The sequence below is a fragment of the Mauremys mutica genome, chromosome 5 (assembly GCF_020497125.1).
Source record: "Mauremys mutica isolate MM-2020 ecotype Southern chromosome 5, ASM2049712v1, whole genome shotgun sequence".
NCBI lineage: Eukaryota > Metazoa > Chordata > Testudines > Geoemydidae > Mauremys > Mauremys mutica.
Window position 1 is genome coordinate 123,233,164 of NC_059076.1, and position 17,615 is coordinate 123,250,778.

Sequence of the window (17,615 nt, forward strand, 5' to 3'; positions counted from 1 at the left end):
TGGGTATTCACCCATGAAAGCTCATGCTCCAATACGTCTGTTAGTCTTTAAGGACTCTTTGCTGCTATCAACCTATAAAATTTTAGTTGCAGAAATGAATTTCAGTCTGAACTTTGACACACATAACATCCAAATTTCTAGCAAATCTTATTTTTGAACTAAACTGGAAGAAAAAAAAAGGGTTGCCTCTTCAATTGTTCTCAAAAAAGGCAAATTCCTTACATTAATACACACACACACCTGTCTGTGACTTTTACTAAAATTAACTGACAAAATCTTAGCCTTAATTACCTATGCACTCTCTCCCCCATTTTCTCCTATTGGCCAGTCTAACAAATAATTCACATTATAAAACATACACAGGCACACTAATCTGTCAATTTATCTTACCTGATGATACTGGATAAGTCTCAGTAGCATTGACACCACCACCTCTTTTTGTGTTTCCAGTTCTTTTCCAGCATCAGCTTTATTTGTTCCTCGTAATACAAAGAGGTCATGGACAATGGGTTGCAGAGCTGGTATAGCTAAAATTAAGATGTTTCATATTTCAATATTAAACGCAGGTTATTTTTGAATAGTACAGAAAGGTTCTAACTCCCAGCAATTTTACTGCTGAAAGCTAGCACTTCAATTGTAATGTTTCTATGAATATTTGCGGAAAACTTAAGTCATTTCCACATCTCTTGTTCCTTCATCCCTACTAAAGCAGAGTCTAAGTCACAGTTAGAGACAGATGACCATTACCCCCTCTTCAGGATTTTACACATTTTTCAAAAGACATGCCTTTCTCAGTAAAAACCTATGCATCTCTTATACCAACAGTTCTGGAATAAGGAAAGGCTTCCAATGTTCTTTTTCCAAAAGGAAGGTAAATAAAGCAAATATCAAAATAGATTCATCAAAATCTTTCAAAAATACAGCTGTGTTAACCTACTATTTAAATAACTAACAAGCCCTTAATAATATAATTATGTTGCTATTAAATACTGTTTAGCCACCATTTTCGTTATTATTTTACTTTTAAAATTAGACAGAAAATTCCTAAAAATCCTCATTACAAGCAAAAATTTTGTCACGGTTGTAGCATATCAGTAATTTTTTCTGATTTTATATATTCATACACACACAGAACATTCTGGGGGAAGGATAGCTCAGTGGGGGGTGCATTGGCCTGCTAAACTCAGGGTTGAGAGTTCAATCCTTGAGGGGGCCATTTAGGGATATGGGGCAAAAATCTGTCTGGGGATTGGTCCTGCTTTGAGCAGGGGGTTGGACTAGATGCCCTCCTGAGATCCCTTCCAATCCTGATATTCTATGAAAATTAGAAATCAGACATTTAGATCAAAATCTAAGTCTGTTTTTTTCTGTGCTAGCAATGTATTGTATAAAGGTAGCAGAAGAGTGTTATGTTGCCATGTTAAGTATCAATTCAGCAATATCTTTGTAACAAACTGGTAACTGCAAATTTAAAGCAACAATTATTTTTCATCATACCAATTTTTAAGTCAAACATTTTATGAGAAAGCAAGGGACAGATATCACTGGATAGAACCAGGCAGACAGTATACAATCTTACCTAAACAGCTCAAGCAACATACTTAATTTATAGCTTGTCTTCTACTCAAATTTCTTAATTGCTCTGAACAAAAATAGCCAATTATGCATAATTGTGGAAATGGGATAAATAATATTTTCTGTCAGGAGTAGGTTCATACCTTTGAACTAGTTTAATATGTGAAAAACGTAGTTTGAAAAAATACAAGAAAACAATACAAGGGTTTTCTGGGCTGATCAACATAAGCCCAGCATTCCTTAGCACAGCACAGTATATTCTTTTTAGTATATTGCAAATTGTTAGTAGTTTCACTGTTTTGGTTTTTAAGTTACCATGTGTAACAGCTTTCCTTCCACTGGCCATGATACCATCACACAGCTGAATAATCTTAGGAATTCCAATGATCTGTTTGGAGTGATATCGCTCATAAGACAATAATACCAAGAAGAAAAAGATATTAGGGATAATTGCCTCGGATTCCCTGGAACAAAAGAAAAATGTCAATACACACTACCTTCTCTTTATTAAACATACAGGTCAGTTCTATTCAGTAGAAAAATAATCTGCTTATGTTTCATGGAACATTCATAAACATACTCTTCTGCTTCTGTATAGTATTTCTGTTCCCCATTTTTTACTACAAGACATTATTTAAGAAGTTGTGTTTATTGAATTTCTCAATATAAGCTCACTTAATAAAGATTTTGTTCATATGAATTAGAACTAATGCAAATCAAGGATTACAATTCAAAAAAGCCTCATTATGAAGGATTTATTTCATGAAAACAAGATCTGTTTAAATGGATGTGAAGGTTAAACAGCAGAAACACTGGAATGCCATTCAGATCATGTTTATATAAACATCAAGTGTGCAAGGTGCTTTACAAAGCAGCAGGAAGACCCTGCGTTGAGGAGCTTATAACCTGATAGCCAACATGTAGATGAAGACTGGAGGATGAGATATAATACAAAGCAAGCAAAGTGAAGTTTACACCATAATTCCACTTGGTTGTGATTTTTTTTTTTTTTTTAAAGACTGGTTAGTGTTTATTCTTATTTTGTTAACAGTTGACTCAGATTCAGACTTTAAGGCCAGAAGGGAGGGATTGGCAGCGGAACTGAATTTTGTAGGCTTAAAGAAAGAAATGTTTTAAGGAAAGATTTGAAGGAGAAGATGGAGGCATCATACTTTTAGATGGGGATTAAACTGACGAATTAAGAAACAGATGCTGCTTGCATGCAGTGTCCCTATTAAAAACAAGGGAAGGGGGAAAAATAGCTAAAAATTGTTTGCAACTAGAATGTGAAAATTGCAATATATCGTAATACACTGGTTTTGAAGATACAGCAACTAGCTACAAATGAGAGCAAGGTGCCATTTTAAAAAAAAAGTTCTCAAATATAATTAAAAATGTAAAATGGGAAGTTACAATCTTGATGGACAGTTTAACAAAATGGAATAAAATATGGATTACAAGCTACCATATGCATGCATAACAAAAGCTGACATCTTATCAAAGCTGTAGGGAAAACTGCAGTACTTAAAAACAAACTAGTTACTATTAATTAACCACTCTGCTTAGAACAATAATCATCATCTGTTGTCTATTATCCACTTAGGCAGTAACCAGCATTCCTAATCAACATCAAACTGGAACTCCTGCTGAACAATCACAATGGGATGGCAGTTCAGAAACAAAGCATCATTTGGAGACAACAGTGATATTTTTAAAATTCGTTTTGGAAAGCAATGGTAGTAAGCAATAAAACATGCATTAAGAGAAGGCACTTTGGAGGCATCCTGTTTTCAGGCACCAAAACAGGGCATAAATAGCCTAGTGATACATGCTCTGGAGTAGCTTAATACTGTTACAGCATGTCCCATTTATTTTAACTGCTTTTTTCAAAACGAATTTAGGGGAGTTCATAGTACAAAAATAGTTCCTAATGTAATGATTCCTTGCTTATTTTCTTCTCTCTACTATTCTGAGTATATTTGTTAGTTTATATTTTTATTAAAATCCAAGCTTTTAAAGCTCCTCTATACTCAAGACATCCCCTACTCCCTTCCTTCCTACCTCTCCTTTCAAAAGTAGTATGTGGCTCAAGAACACACACAGCTCTCATTTCCCACTAAAAAGCTAAACAACATTCCCAATGTTATTTTTTCAATATAAAATTAATGCTAAGTGACTGCTGAGCCAAAACCTGTCAATAAAGAGTTTTCACTACCAGAATGCATGGATCCAGGGACTCCCCCAAATTACAAATTCCCTCTGAAATCCCTCAAAGAGAGAGAGAGAGAGAGTGAGTGTTTCACAATACAGGAGAAGTAGTACAAGTTAATATAGATTAGGGTTATATTTCTTGCACTTTGCTCCCCAACCCCTCCCATTACATAGTGCCCAAACCCCTTGAAGATACCATGGGATTAGGGCAGTGGTTCCCAAACTTTAACCACCTGTGAATCCTTTTCACTAAAATGTCAAGTCTCGCAAACTCCCTCCTAAAAATGAATATTTCCAGGGATTTTCTCCTTTACCTGAGTATAAATTATAACAGCAGTGATCTTGGAAATATCTCATTTGTTTTTTATGACATGCTTATTACACACTATTTGTTATTAGTTATTAATTATCATTACAGTATTTTTATTACATTATGAAAACGGCAACACTCTTCCAAGATCTCACTTTTGTAGCCTGAATCACTTTGAATAAGCCTGTTATAAGACAAGGCTCCTATGTTTCATCAAGGTGTATCAGATGTGAAACAGCATGAAGGTATTTAAGAAGCCAACTCAAAGAGTTCCTTCTACACAAGCATTCAGGTCCTGAGCAGTCCAGGCAAACAATGTATGTTACAACAAAGCTTAAAACTATTCATAATAATTTTAAAAATAATACTAGCTGCCTATTTAATTTTAAAAACAGCAAAAAATATCCACCTCCCTTTCCATTTCCTATAAGGAGTTTTGAAGTTTAAATCTCCTTAGTGTGATAGCTATGCTTGCTTTGATCTGCTTAGCTCTTGAAAGTCCAGGGGCTCCGGGCTGCTGGCCCCATGCTGCCCAGGATCCCTAGGGACAGCTCTGTCCGCCACTGAGAATTCCCCCCCCCCCCCCCGAGAACCCACTGTAACATTTTGCGAACCCCCGTTTTGGAACCACTGGATTAGGGGGAATGGGAAACACATGGCCTAGAATGGAACTCTCCTCCTTTGGTGGACAGACACTACTCTTTGGATGGATGTAAATGGAAATGTGTGGCCTTAAAGATGTCAGAACTAATCACTGCAGGTTTTCGGAAAAACAGACATAATAGGGGTAGTGGGACAAGGGGATAGTTCAAAGCTGCTAGTTATTTCCTCTAGATCCATTCCCTCTCTTAAAACAGACATGCCAAAGAAACAGTAAAATTCAACAAGCGATATTAACCCAAACTCTTCAATTGACCTGTGTGATTGTAGCCCATAATCCTACTATAGAAAAAAGAGAGATTTTGTGTGTCTGATTTTACCTGAACTGTCCCACTTCAATGTATTCAAACTGCTTTAGCACAAATCCAATAAACACCTGCAAAAAGGATAAAAATAAGTATTAATAGGTGTACACATTAAGAGTGGCATAACATTGTCAATATTAATTTCTCATCTAAAACTAAATTAGCAGATGAAAATTTAAAAGAACATCTATGGGTAAACAGATGAAAAGCACTGATTCCCTCACTTTGCTACAAGATGTTCTGAAGTGTTTCCTATGGCTAGGGTCCTACCAAATTCATGGTCCATTTTGGTTAATTTCACGGCCACAGGATTTTAAAAATAGTAAATTTCATGATTTCAGCTATTTAAATCTGAAATTTCACAGTGCTGTAATTGTAGGGGTCCTGACCCAAAAAGGAGTTTGGAAAGTGGAGGAGGGATGATGAGGTTATTGTAGGAGGGGTTGCGGTACTGCTACCCTTCTGCACTGCTGCTGGTGGGGCACTGCCTTCAGAGTTGGGCAGCTGGAGAGCGGCAGCGGCTGCCGGCCGGGAGCCCAACTCTGAAGGCAGAGCCACCGCCAACAGAAGCACAGAAGTAAGGATGGGATGGGATGGGATGGCCACCCTTACTTCTACACTGCTGCTGGTAAAGCGCCTGGCTAACAGCTGCTGCTCTCTGGCTGCCCAGCTCTGAAGCGTAGAAATAAGGGTGACAATACTACGACCTCCCTAAAATAATCTTGCGACCCACCTGCAACTCACTTTTGGGTCAAGACCCCCAATTTGAGAAACACTGTTCTCCCCCATGAAATTGTATAGTTTAGGGTAAAAGCACACAAAAGACCAGATTTCATGGGGGGAGACCAGATTTCATAGTCCATGATGTGTTTTTCCATGGCCATGAATTTGGTAGGGCCCTACCTACGGCTAAGGCTGCAATTTATTCAAGGAGGTCACAGATTGTGAGACTTCAGCCAGCTGCAGCTGGGAGCTGCAGGTCCCCTGCTGCTGCTGGGAGACAGACCTCCTGCAGCTCCCAGCCGCCAGCAGCGGCGGGGGAGGATCCTTGCAGCTCCCGGCCACCCGGGGCAGCACAGGGACCCCCGCCACTTCCCACTGCCCCGGGCAGCAGGTGGGACTCCGGAGTTTGGAGTCACCAGCGGAGGGGGACCCTGCAGCTCCCAGCACACCCGCATCTGCCCAGGCTCCTCATTTTATGATGGATATTTTTAGTAAACGTCAGGGACAGGTCACAGGCTTCCATGAATATTTCATTATTGCCCGTGACCTGTCCGTGACTTCTACTAAAAATATTCATGACAAAATCTTAGCCTTACCTATGGCAATACACGAATACTTAGAAGAGAATTTGTGTCTGTGTTGCAACTTTACAGTTTACATACATTTACATGACAGCATTATATATTTCATACAAAAATCTAGCATTTATGAAATGTTATGGATGAGAAATCATGAACTGAAATTAGGAAATGCAGATTTAATATTGAAACTTCAAATTTAACTTTGATCCCTTGTACTGATGCATCAAAATAAGCTTTTTCTTTCATATATAAATTTTACTCCTGGATGAATTCTGCGACAAAAAATTAAGAATTCTGCAAAATTCTGCATATTTTATTCATCAAAATAACACAATATAATCACACCAGTTTCAATTATTTTGGGTAATTTATTTCAAAATACCTGTCAGCAAGTATGTCTGAAACAATACAGACCCAAGTTTGAGAACCCCTGATCTAACTTGTACACTGAATAAGTAGGGATCCTCTGGAAATAAAATTACTCTGGATTCTCATTGGTGTAAAGGTGCAGAATTTGCCCCTTTCAGTGTAGTAAGGATATTTTCAGTTTTCAAAGGATACTTCAAGCTTTCTGATGTCTCTGGAGTGCCTCATATGAGAAGTAGGGCAAGGTAGAGACTTTCTACCTCCACTGTCAGCCTCCATCCCAAATCCCACTTTGCCTCCAGCATTTATAATAGTATTAAATATATTAAATATATTAAAGTGTTCTTAAATTTATAAGGGGGGGGGGCCGCACTCAGAGGCTTGCTATGTGAAAATGGGTCACCAGTACAAAAGTTTGAGAACCATTGAGTTAGATGGTGATTAATAACTGCTAGTGGGTATAAAACTTGCAGATTCATGCCCACAGATCCCCATTAAGTATGCTTCAGAGAAAATTCTAAAGTTGATAATGTATGCAAATGGCAGCCAGGCAGATAATCTACAATTTAGTCTGTTCTCACAATGGCACATATTGGGAACATAAATTAAGATCTCTCTCTTTGTCTACTTTGATTAAGTAGTAATCAGAATGATTCTGACTACCAAATCATCTTTTCCCTACTTGTAATTATAACATATTCCTGTTTAATAATCTTCATTGTAATAAAATTGTTTGGCAGTGAGATAGGCTGTTACATTTCCAAATGAAGTTTTGATAATTTAGAAATTATTTCTAAATGAATGGTTTTGTGGATTTAAACATTCACCCATATGCTACATAGTGCATGACAACCAAAAAAAAAAAATTAACCTAACTAGAAATATATCATGATCTTCATAGCCCTTCAGAGTCAAATACAATTTCTGTAATTTCAGTTTTAAATCACAGTTCTCATTTATGGTGGTATTAGTAGGACAAGGAAGGTAATTATTTTTACAATAAAAGATTTTAGCTTGGCAATGTCCCTCTAAGAACTAGAGTTCTCTAATCTGCTATACACTGACCAAAATGAGAATACAGTGTGACTAACCTGATCCGAATCTAGAAGACAGTAGTTAACCCGTAGCTGAACCAGCTGTGCGAGGAGATCTAAAACCTGCCTCTGTAGTTGTACCGACGTCGTTGTAGTATATTGCTTTAAAGCTTTTATAACAAGGGGTTCAAACGAGCGAATGTGATTGTGAATAGCATTCTATGAAAAAGAAAAAAGTTTAAAGCCACATATTGTCTACATGAGATTCCAGTTTCAACCAAATAGTTAAAAATACAACTTCATGTGGATAAAAGATAAATCATTCCCCTCCTTTCATTTTATTCTTTCTTTAAGTACGTATTTTAAATACCTTGTCGGCACGATGTTTTGTTACACTTGTAAGGCTAGTTTTCAGTTGCGTAGAAACTTTCTGCAGCACATCAAACCATCTATCAAAATAAAAAAAAATTAAAACAAAGGGATACCTTTGAGAAAATTCTTACATGCACACACACTACTACTATTTTAATTTACCTAATATTAGCTTTGTAATAGGGCTTGATTGCTTCAAGTATTTTAGTAAGCTCAGAGAAAATTAGAAAGTAAAAATTCACTTTGCTTCAAGTATTTTAGTAACCAGATAATTGGAGAGTACAAATTCACTGGAACGTCTACTGTATAGCAAGAATAGAAGCAATGCAAACTTCCGCACACTGTCGTACTAATATATTTGTAGCCTGACTACCTGCAGACTTGAGAGGAGAATTTAGTCTCCATTCCTTTGCCTCTCAAGACTCTCAACATGAATGCCAATTAGTGAAAAATAAAGAGAGTTTAAAACAGTAGTATTAATATTAATATTTATAAATATTAATATTTTCTTCTAAATATAGATATATAAAAAGGCTATATTTTTGCATGAAATTTATTTTCCACTTTGCTTTGTGAAGCACTTTTGTTCTATCCAGAATATAGTATTGTACCAGAGATCAAATTAGTAAAGGCAAGATAAATTATGTTATTTCAAAAGAATATAAAAGAAAAACTCCTGCTATTGACAATTGAACAATATATTATAATTTCAATATGTAAGCGACTTCAATAATTTAAAACTTCACCAACAGCCCTGTTCAGAACTTTTAATGAAGTTATGATTTATTGTTTCCAGCTACAATGTTTTGATTAACTTTATGAAAGTCAACACACTATACCACATACGGGGCAAAAACAATAACAGTTACCCTGAAGCATCATGTTCCGGCTCTGCCTGTACCATGTTCCTTAGACTCGCATCAGCAAGTGCCTGTGTAAAGTGTGTATAAGGGGCCATGAAGCAGTAATGATAAAGACCAGGCCTCAAATTAGAAGAGCCTAAACGCTGGGCTTTGCCTTGAGATTTGCTGGGGTTTGAAGATAAGCCATCATATTGCGATGCCAAGTTCGTGCCAAATAAAGTCTTCAGCAACTAAGGAAAGATGTGAAAAAAATGAACATTTCTGAAACAACGCGAATTGAATGCCCACCCTCCCAAAAAGCATTCTATGAATGAGGCTGTCACACGGTAGTCTAACTTGTGCCAACTGTGGGTCATGGACTCAAATGCTATTTCTGGTTCTTTCCTCTTCGTAAACTCAGGAGCTTTAAAAATATAGAAACAATACACTAAACACTTTTAGTTCCTATAGACACGGATAGAAGTTACAAAAATTCCCATGGCATCCTCAAAACAATATAGTGACCTGCTAAAGCAAGCCCCACCCTTGGAATTAAAGCAATATTTTGCCCAGGCTAAATAAAATCTTTTCAGGCTGGTACAGACCTCTGACAGGCTTCCAAGCTAAGCTCAGTGTTCCAAGGCTAGAACAGGCAATTGCTTAAACTAAGATCCCAGACTGACTCAATCTTTCAGTACTAGAGAAAGCTTTATACGGCCAGCATAGCATGGGGAAAGGGTTGGCGCAGCTTACTTCCCCCATTCAGCAAAGGGGGAAGAGGAGGACTGAACTGTGAGAGTTTGTGGCAGACTCAGTCCCAGCCTTGCTCCTGGGACAGTGCAGCTACATACAGTACCTTACCCTGGCTGGATTACAAGCTACCAACACAAAATACTCAACTATGCAAGTCCACCCCAAATGTCTATATGTAATCAGTCTGGCATCCCATCCTATGAAAAGTGGATTTTGTTTCTACATTTTTAAAATACCTTTTAATAAGCCTTTACTTAAATATGAATGGAATCTTATGGCTTGTTGTTTACCTTGAACAAGATGATTCTTTATTTGCTGTTGGAACTAAGCCAACCATGAAAGCAAGCAAAATTCAGAAGAAACTTGATCACTTGCACTGAATTTGGTTCTGATGAAGACTACTGGCTATAATTTTTATTTATATATATATATACACACACACACACACACACACACACACATTGTTTTTTTGTGTTTTTCACCAGTAGTCATCTTTCAATCCTATCACTGGTTCCTATATAGCCCAGGTCATCCATGACCAAAGTCATAACTATAGTCTTCCTTCTGGTAGCCTTTACAAAGAAATGTTACAGGGAGTTTGTATGTTTGACTTGTGCCTACCTACTAGGCCATACTAGGACATCATAGACATCACTACTGAACCCATGAAGAGTGGGTATAGTTGGAAGTCTTTGTATTTAGTAGGGTACTCTAAAAATTTACTAATATTGTATCTGAGTATTTGATTAACTTAACTATTTTACTGTAAAGTTTACTTCTGTATTTTTTTAAATTAGAGCTTAAAATAGATGCTAGATAAACCTCAACAATACACTGCCAGGTACTCATTATGCTGAGGGATAAAAGAACCCCATAAAATTAAGAATTATACCAAAATAATACTGCGTGATTCTATTGCACCTTTAATTCAAGAATCAAATAATTTATGAACCTCAATGAATTAAGCCTCACAACCTCATTGTAAGCAGAGCATCATCATCTTAGAGATGAGGAAACTGAAGGAGAGAGAAGTTAAGAACCTGATTTCCAGAAGTGCTAAGCACTCACTTCCAACTGAAGTCAATGGGAGGCTCAGCAGGTCAGGGGGGTGGAGTGGGGGGAGGGGAGAGGAGGAGAGACAGGCATACGAAGTATCCCAAAGGCCATATAAGAAATCTACAGGAAAGTCAAGAATAGTACCCAGATCTCTCAACTCCCTAACAGTCCTTTAAACTGTGCTTCCTACCCTCTCTTAAATGCACTCTGTAACCAGACAATTGGAATAATTTGTCTCCTGCCACTTAATAATAAAGCTCCTTTAATAAGGGTTACTGTGTCAAGAGAAATTATTCAGATGGCACAAGGGGTTCCAGAACAAATCACACAAGTGATTTAAAGTGACCTAAAAGGTTATCTAGTCCATCCTCTCTGGCCACTACAAGGTTGTTTCTTAAATGAAGCTCCCCTACACTCCCTTCCTTCAGAATGAGAATGGTTGTTCATGTTCAAATTGCTGGGGCAGAGGGGACCCTCAGTGCCAACACTACCTCCCACCCCCAATGCAAATAAAAGTTACTTCCTTACCTGCTGTACACAAACTGTTGCCATCATTGGTTCTCTGTTGAAACAGGATTTCAAATACCCCAAAATCTCTTCAACGCACTAGACACAAATTTATCAGTCATTTAATCAACATTTCTTCATGAAGTAAAAGAGAAGCTACTATTGCATATTCTCAAACAAAACAAAAAAAATGAAAAACTGCAGGCTTTAAAACCAGAAATATGGACCACAAAGAAACCCAGGAAGTTACAATTTTAATCTACACTTTGACATACCTTAAAAAGTTTGTATGAAAGATCACCGGTTAAATTAAGAACTGAAAATATCAAACTCAGGAAAAAGAGCAAAACCCGATTATTTTCTTCGTTTAATATAAATATAGTATAATTATGTGACTATAATAAGAGTATGACTCAAAAGATCTCTAACTTTCTTGGGAAACAAAGCACTGTATCTTAAATTATGCAAAATTATTCAGTTTTTTAGTAGTTGACTTTACACAGTAAACCTACTGATGATGTTTTAATTAGTTAAGTGTGGATATTTCCTCCACAAATGGAAAATGAAAGATTTACCAAATTGTGACTGTGGTGAGGTGCAAATCACACAACTCATCACGGACAACTGCCCCATTCATGCTCACAGTGGTTGCACAAGGTTGGGGATCCACCTAGCTACACCAGAAGGATTAGAATGGCTTATAAATCTTAAAATTAAATTATCCCAGCCCATTGCTTTTCAAATGCCATATGAAAAAAGAAGATACGACACCCATGCTTTAAAGTTCACTTACTATGCAACCCAATATTTTGTCATTATCTCCAAGATCTGTCAGCCTTTCCAAGCACTAATACTGGAAGGATGAACTAAAATGTTGTTAAATACTTGCTTCCCTATGAACGTTATAAATATGGCTAATTTCACATTATATTAAATAAAGCAACACACCTTTCCAATGTCTTGAAGAGTTGCTAGTTCCAAAATTTGAGAGAGGACATCCAGGGCAGATCGCAGGAAACCTCCAAATTTTTCGATGTTGTTCTGAAGGTCCAATGTAACCTTGCCAAAATAGTTAGAAGAGTAAATGTTTTAACCCAGCAAAGTTATTAGGCAGTCAGATGGAAATTAGAGAAAGAAAAAATGGGTGTTGGGATAGAAGAGACCTCTCACCCTAAGTCCTCATCAGAGGCCCGACTGTTGTTGAAAGAGCTGCAGTTTGAGTTGACTATAATGTCCCTTTGTGGACTGGGTTGCAGACTTGGTTTTCTGTCCTGATGTAATTCCCATGGTGCCTATATGATGTAGAGGGTCATGGGGGCAGATACCAAGAAGTAGCTCTCAGAGCTCTATATCTTGTGTAATAAAAATGAGCCCTCAACCCCCTCTCTAAAGTGTACGGATCTGAATACCTAGACCTCAGGGAATGCACCGCTGACACCTCCCTGCTATGATCTGAGCCAGAAGAGGAGGAGTATTCCTCTAGCAAAGAGAGGAGTCCCAGATATAATGAAGGAAACACACTCATGCCTTGTATATACAACTAGTTAGTAAGCAGAAAGTTTCAATATTAACCTACAGTGCTGCAGGGTGCTTCACAGTAACTGTGTGTGGACCCTGCTGCTGCACACTAGAAGTTACCTACTGTGTCAAACTTATTACAGAAAGTCAAAGCACACTCAGGAATTTTTAGGACACAGTAAAATGCTCTGTATGGACATAATGACTGGACCAGGTACTGGGAAAGTCCTACAGGCAAAGGAAAAAGTTTTGTCTCCTCAAATGAGGAGTGCCCATCTATGTACAGCACAATGGAAAGGCCACACCGTGAGCGAGAAGTGTAGACACTGCAAATTCCAACTCCTAGCCATGGGCACTGAGAAGGAATTGAGGGATGGTTGGGGTTAGCCCACCCTTTATATGCCTTCGGGCTGGAGGGATAAAGACACTGAGCATTCAGGTATGGCCACAAAGGATACTGCTGGCCAAAAGAATATGAATTTCAGTGCATAGGGCAAATTCACACCATCAGTGGAATTAATATATATATGAACAAGCACTCAAAGAAGAATGAAACTTGCAACATGGGGTAGTGCAACACTAGCAGAAAAGAGTTCTCTTGTATTTCACCTAAAGGACATGTTATGTACCTTATAGTTAGCATGGGTAGCTTTCAAGACATCATATAACTTGAGATACGATGGAAGATGATAAAAACTGCCCAGTGACGACGATTTGCTTGTTGGAGCAGGCCCTGAAGTATCGGTTTGCCTAGTAGCTTATTAAAAGAGAAAAATAATCCTGAAGAAATCAATTAGCACATTAACTATATTCCCTAGTGTTCGTCAACATTTAATTTAACCACTTTGAAGTTAACTGTAAAATGAGTCAACATATATATTTGAAAGATTAGAGTAAGAACTGTCTTTAAGCTCCTAGAATGACGCAGAGGACCTGCATTTACAGTATTATAAAACAATACATTCTATGTGAATCAGCTACAAAATAAGACAACTAACCCATACAGAACTCATTACTAAAATTCCCAAGAACTATTTTATAGCAGAATTAACTTTTTCTCCTCTTACTCCTGCCCATTTCTGCACTAGCTACAGAAAAACCTGCAAGCTCTTATATTTTCAGTATTTAGATTTTTGCTTTCCAGGATCACCCACTCTGTGCTCTGAATAGGAGCAGAGCTTCCATTTGCAAAGCATATGTACAGACTATTTTTGTTTTTAGTCAAAAGTTTATGGGATTTGAAATCGTGATTGTAACAGCAAGAGACACAAATCCATATGGCTACCAAAGAGTTCATGGGTTCTTTATGAAAAAGAATTGCCACTCAAGATTTAATACTGAAAATACTTTCGGGTTTCAGAGTAGCAGCCGTGTTAGTCTGTATCTGCCAAAAGAACAGGAGTACTTGTGGCACCTTAGAGACTAACTTATTTGAGCATAAGTTTTCATGGGCTACAGCCCACTTCATCGGATGCACAGACTGGAACATACATTTAAATACAGAGAACATGAAAAGGTGGAAGTAGCCACACCAACTCTAAGACTGGCTTCTTACAGTTGGTACAGGGCCGCCCAGAGGGGGGGGGCAAGAGGGGCAATTTGCTCCAGGCCCCGCGTCCCGCAGGGGCCCCCACGAGTGTTTTCCGGGGCCCCTGGAGTGTTTCCCCTCTTCCCGCGGCTCCGGTTGAGCTCCCGCAGGCATGCCTGCGGCAGGTCCACCGGAGCCCGGGACGAGTGGCCTGCGGCAGGTCCGCTCGTCCCGGGCTCCGGTCGACCTGCCGCAGTCATGCCTGCGGGAGCTCAACCGGAGCCAAATGCCGCCCCCCAGGGAAAGGGCCGCCCCACGCGCCTGCTTGGCGCGCTGGGGTCTAGAGCCGCTCCTGAGCGGGGGCCCCCCGCCGCCGAAGACCCCGGGCCCCCGGAATTCTCTGGGCGGCCCTGAGTTGGTATGGCTACTTCCATCTGTAAGACTGGCTTCTTACAGTTGGTATGGCTACTTAAACCTTTTCATGTTCTCTGTATGTATAAATATCTTCTTGCTGTATGTTCCAGTCTGTGCATCTGATGAAGTGGGCTGTAGCCCACGAAAGCTTAGGATCAAATAAATGTGTTAGTCTCTAAGGTGCCACAAGTACTCCTGTTCTTTTTTAAAATAAATTTGACCTTCTTCTGATTGTATGCAACCCTCTTCAGAATTAACATTGGAACTTCACAGTAAAGTGAATTATACAAATCAGTGTTTCTTCCCAATACACCACATGTACACACACACGCACACACACGCTCGCTCTCTCTCTCGCTCTCCTTACCTGGATTAGTTTCACTACCCTTTTTAGGGCTCATTGGTACAGATGTTTGTTCCACAGGTTCTCTCTCTTTCCCTTTCCGACGAATTGGACTTAGAGAAGGTGGGTTTGAGAGAGAAGACAATGTTGCCTAAAATAACAATGTTTGAAACAGTGTGACAACTTAAATATCAGCATTTTTTCCTTCATCTAAACATAGAATACATTTATAGGGTTACACACGTTTAATTACACCTGCCTTTTTCAACAATGGCTGCATCTAATCTTATTAGTTTGGGGGATGGGGGTGGGGTGACGCTGTATGATTAAAATATGACCATGTAGATTATTATTGCTACCACTGTTACATAATTGCAACAAATCTTATACAAAGTACCGTAAATACTCGTTCATAAGCCCAATATTGTTGGTAAAAAAACAAACAAACAAAAAAACAACGCATCAAAGAGCAGGGGTCGGCTTATAAATGGGTCTACACCAAAATTTGATGATTTTAAACTCTATGGCAGGGGTCTGCAACCTGCAGCACGTGAGCTGATTTATGGTGGCACGCTGCTGCCAGCCTGGGGTCCCTGCCACCGGCCCCTCTCAGCCCACTGCCGGCCTGGATGGACAGAATCCCGGGCTGGCAGTGGGCTGAGTGGGGCTGGCGGTTGAGACCTGGCACGGCAGGGGCCGGCGGCCGGAACCCCAGACCGACAGCAGGCTGAGCCACTCAGCCTGCTGCCAGTCTGAGGTTCTGGCCGCTGGCCCCTGTAATGTAAAACGTATTACTAGCACGTGAAACCTTAAATTACCGTGAATAAATGAAGACTTAGCACACCACTTCTGAAAAGTTGCCATTGAGTGGGAACAGCAAACCGTGGCCACAGGGAGCTGAGGGGCTCCATGCCTCCAGACGCGCCAAGTAAACAAAACGTCCCAACCCGCCACTGACTTACCCTGACGGGCCAGGAGCCAAAGTTTTCCAGCCCCTGAAATATAGGGTTGGCTTATGAAAGGGTCGTACAGTTTTTGCTATTTTTACCTATCCATTTTGGGGGGTGTCGGCTTATAAACGAACAGGCTAATGAACGAGTACATACGGTATGTCATGTAAGGTAAAAATGGAAAAGTTACAGTCTACCAAACAGAATTATCCTGTTTGTATGCATGTATCATCTTCATATTTAAAGTTATTAATATTAACTATATACCTGTATTTTAAATGTGTTTGCTTCTGGATTAACACCCATCAGATAGTTTACATCCAATCTAGTCAGCACACTGAATGGACCACTCAAGTTAATGGCACATCAACGAACACAAAGGGTCATAAAAGTTCATCCCCATCTGATTGGCTTGTCTGAGGACCTTTTAGCCAGAATAGGGATAATGGCTACTTCTATGACTCATCAAAGCATGCAAGGGCATGTGATTAGCTTATATGACCCTGGACTCTATCTTGTGCCTGTACTTTTCCACAAATTAAGACTGAGAGCATCCGCTCCACATGGGAGGATGTATAAAAAACCCTGGAAGCATCTCCATTTCACCTCTTTCCTGCTCTGATCTCTGGACTATGAACTTACACTAACAGAAGCATTACAACCAATGGACTGGAGACCTTCCAATCTTTTGGAAGCTACCAGAGACTTTATAAACCAGCAGTTTATTCCATCACTGCTTCAAACCTGATACAAAAATTTTGCAATGGTTGTATGTATTTGATTCCTTTGACCATTTTAAAACTCTCATCCTTTTCGCTTATAAATAAATCTTTAGATATTATATACTAAAGGATTGCAACAGCATGATTACTGGGTAAGACCTGAGTTATAAATTTAACCTTGCTATGTGGCTGATCTCTTGGGATTAAAAGAACCCTTTGTTTGATTAAATTGGCTTTAAATAACCACTCTTCATATAGTCTAGTGCAGGGGTCAGCAACCTTTCAGAAGTGGTGTGCCGAGTCTTCATTTATTCTCTCAGATTTAAGGTTTCGCGTGCCAGTAATACATTTTAACGTTCTTAGAAGGTCTCTTTCTATAAGTCTATAATATATAACTAAGCTATTGTTGTATGTAAAGTAAATAAGGTTTTTAAAATGTTTAAGAAGCTCCATTTAAAATTAAATTAAAATGCAGAGCCCCTAGGACCGGTGGCCAACACCCGGGCAGTGTGAGTGCCACTGAAAATCAGCTTGCGTGCCACCTTCGGCACTCGTGCCATAGGTTGCCTGGTCTAGTGTCTGGGTGGTGAAATAAGTGCTGGAATGCCTAAGGACACTGCATTTCTGACTTCTTGTGAATTGATGTGGTGAGATAGAAGTTTGCTTTTGTTACTGGCTTGGTATATCTTACGGAAGAATAATCACCAGTTTGGGGTGGGTCTGCCCCATTTAAGAACATAAGAATGGCCGTACTGGGTCAGACCAAAGGTCCATCTAGCCCAGTATCCTGTCTACCGACAGTGGCCAATGCCAGGTTGCTCCCCCAGAGGCAGAAATGACCAGAT

At 39.2% G+C, this 17,615-nt stretch overlaps 1 protein-coding gene across 1 annotated transcript in view; it reads right to left on the reverse strand.

Moving 5' to 3' along the window:
* Positions 1 to 17,615, reverse strand: part of HTT (huntingtin) — a 195,771-nt gene that overhangs the window by 97,628 nt on the left and 80,528 nt on the right. The window contains exons 27-36 of the mRNA XM_045017515.1: positions 15,123 to 15,249; positions 13,443 to 13,570; positions 12,244 to 12,354; positions 11,317 to 11,394; positions 9,007 to 9,230; positions 8,136 to 8,214; positions 7,823 to 7,984; positions 5,077 to 5,132; positions 1,891 to 2,039; positions 391 to 527 (exon numbers count right to left, since the gene is read on the reverse strand). Of these exons, the coding sequence (XP_044873450.1) occupies positions 391 to 527; positions 1,891 to 2,039; positions 5,077 to 5,132; positions 7,823 to 7,984; positions 8,136 to 8,214; positions 9,007 to 9,230; positions 11,317 to 11,394; positions 12,244 to 12,354; positions 13,443 to 13,570; positions 15,123 to 15,249 (1,251 nt within the window). The remainder of the gene's footprint in view (positions 1 to 390; positions 528 to 1,890; positions 2,040 to 5,076; positions 5,133 to 7,822; positions 7,985 to 8,135; positions 8,215 to 9,006; positions 9,231 to 11,316; positions 11,395 to 12,243; positions 12,355 to 13,442; positions 13,571 to 15,122; positions 15,250 to 17,615) is intronic.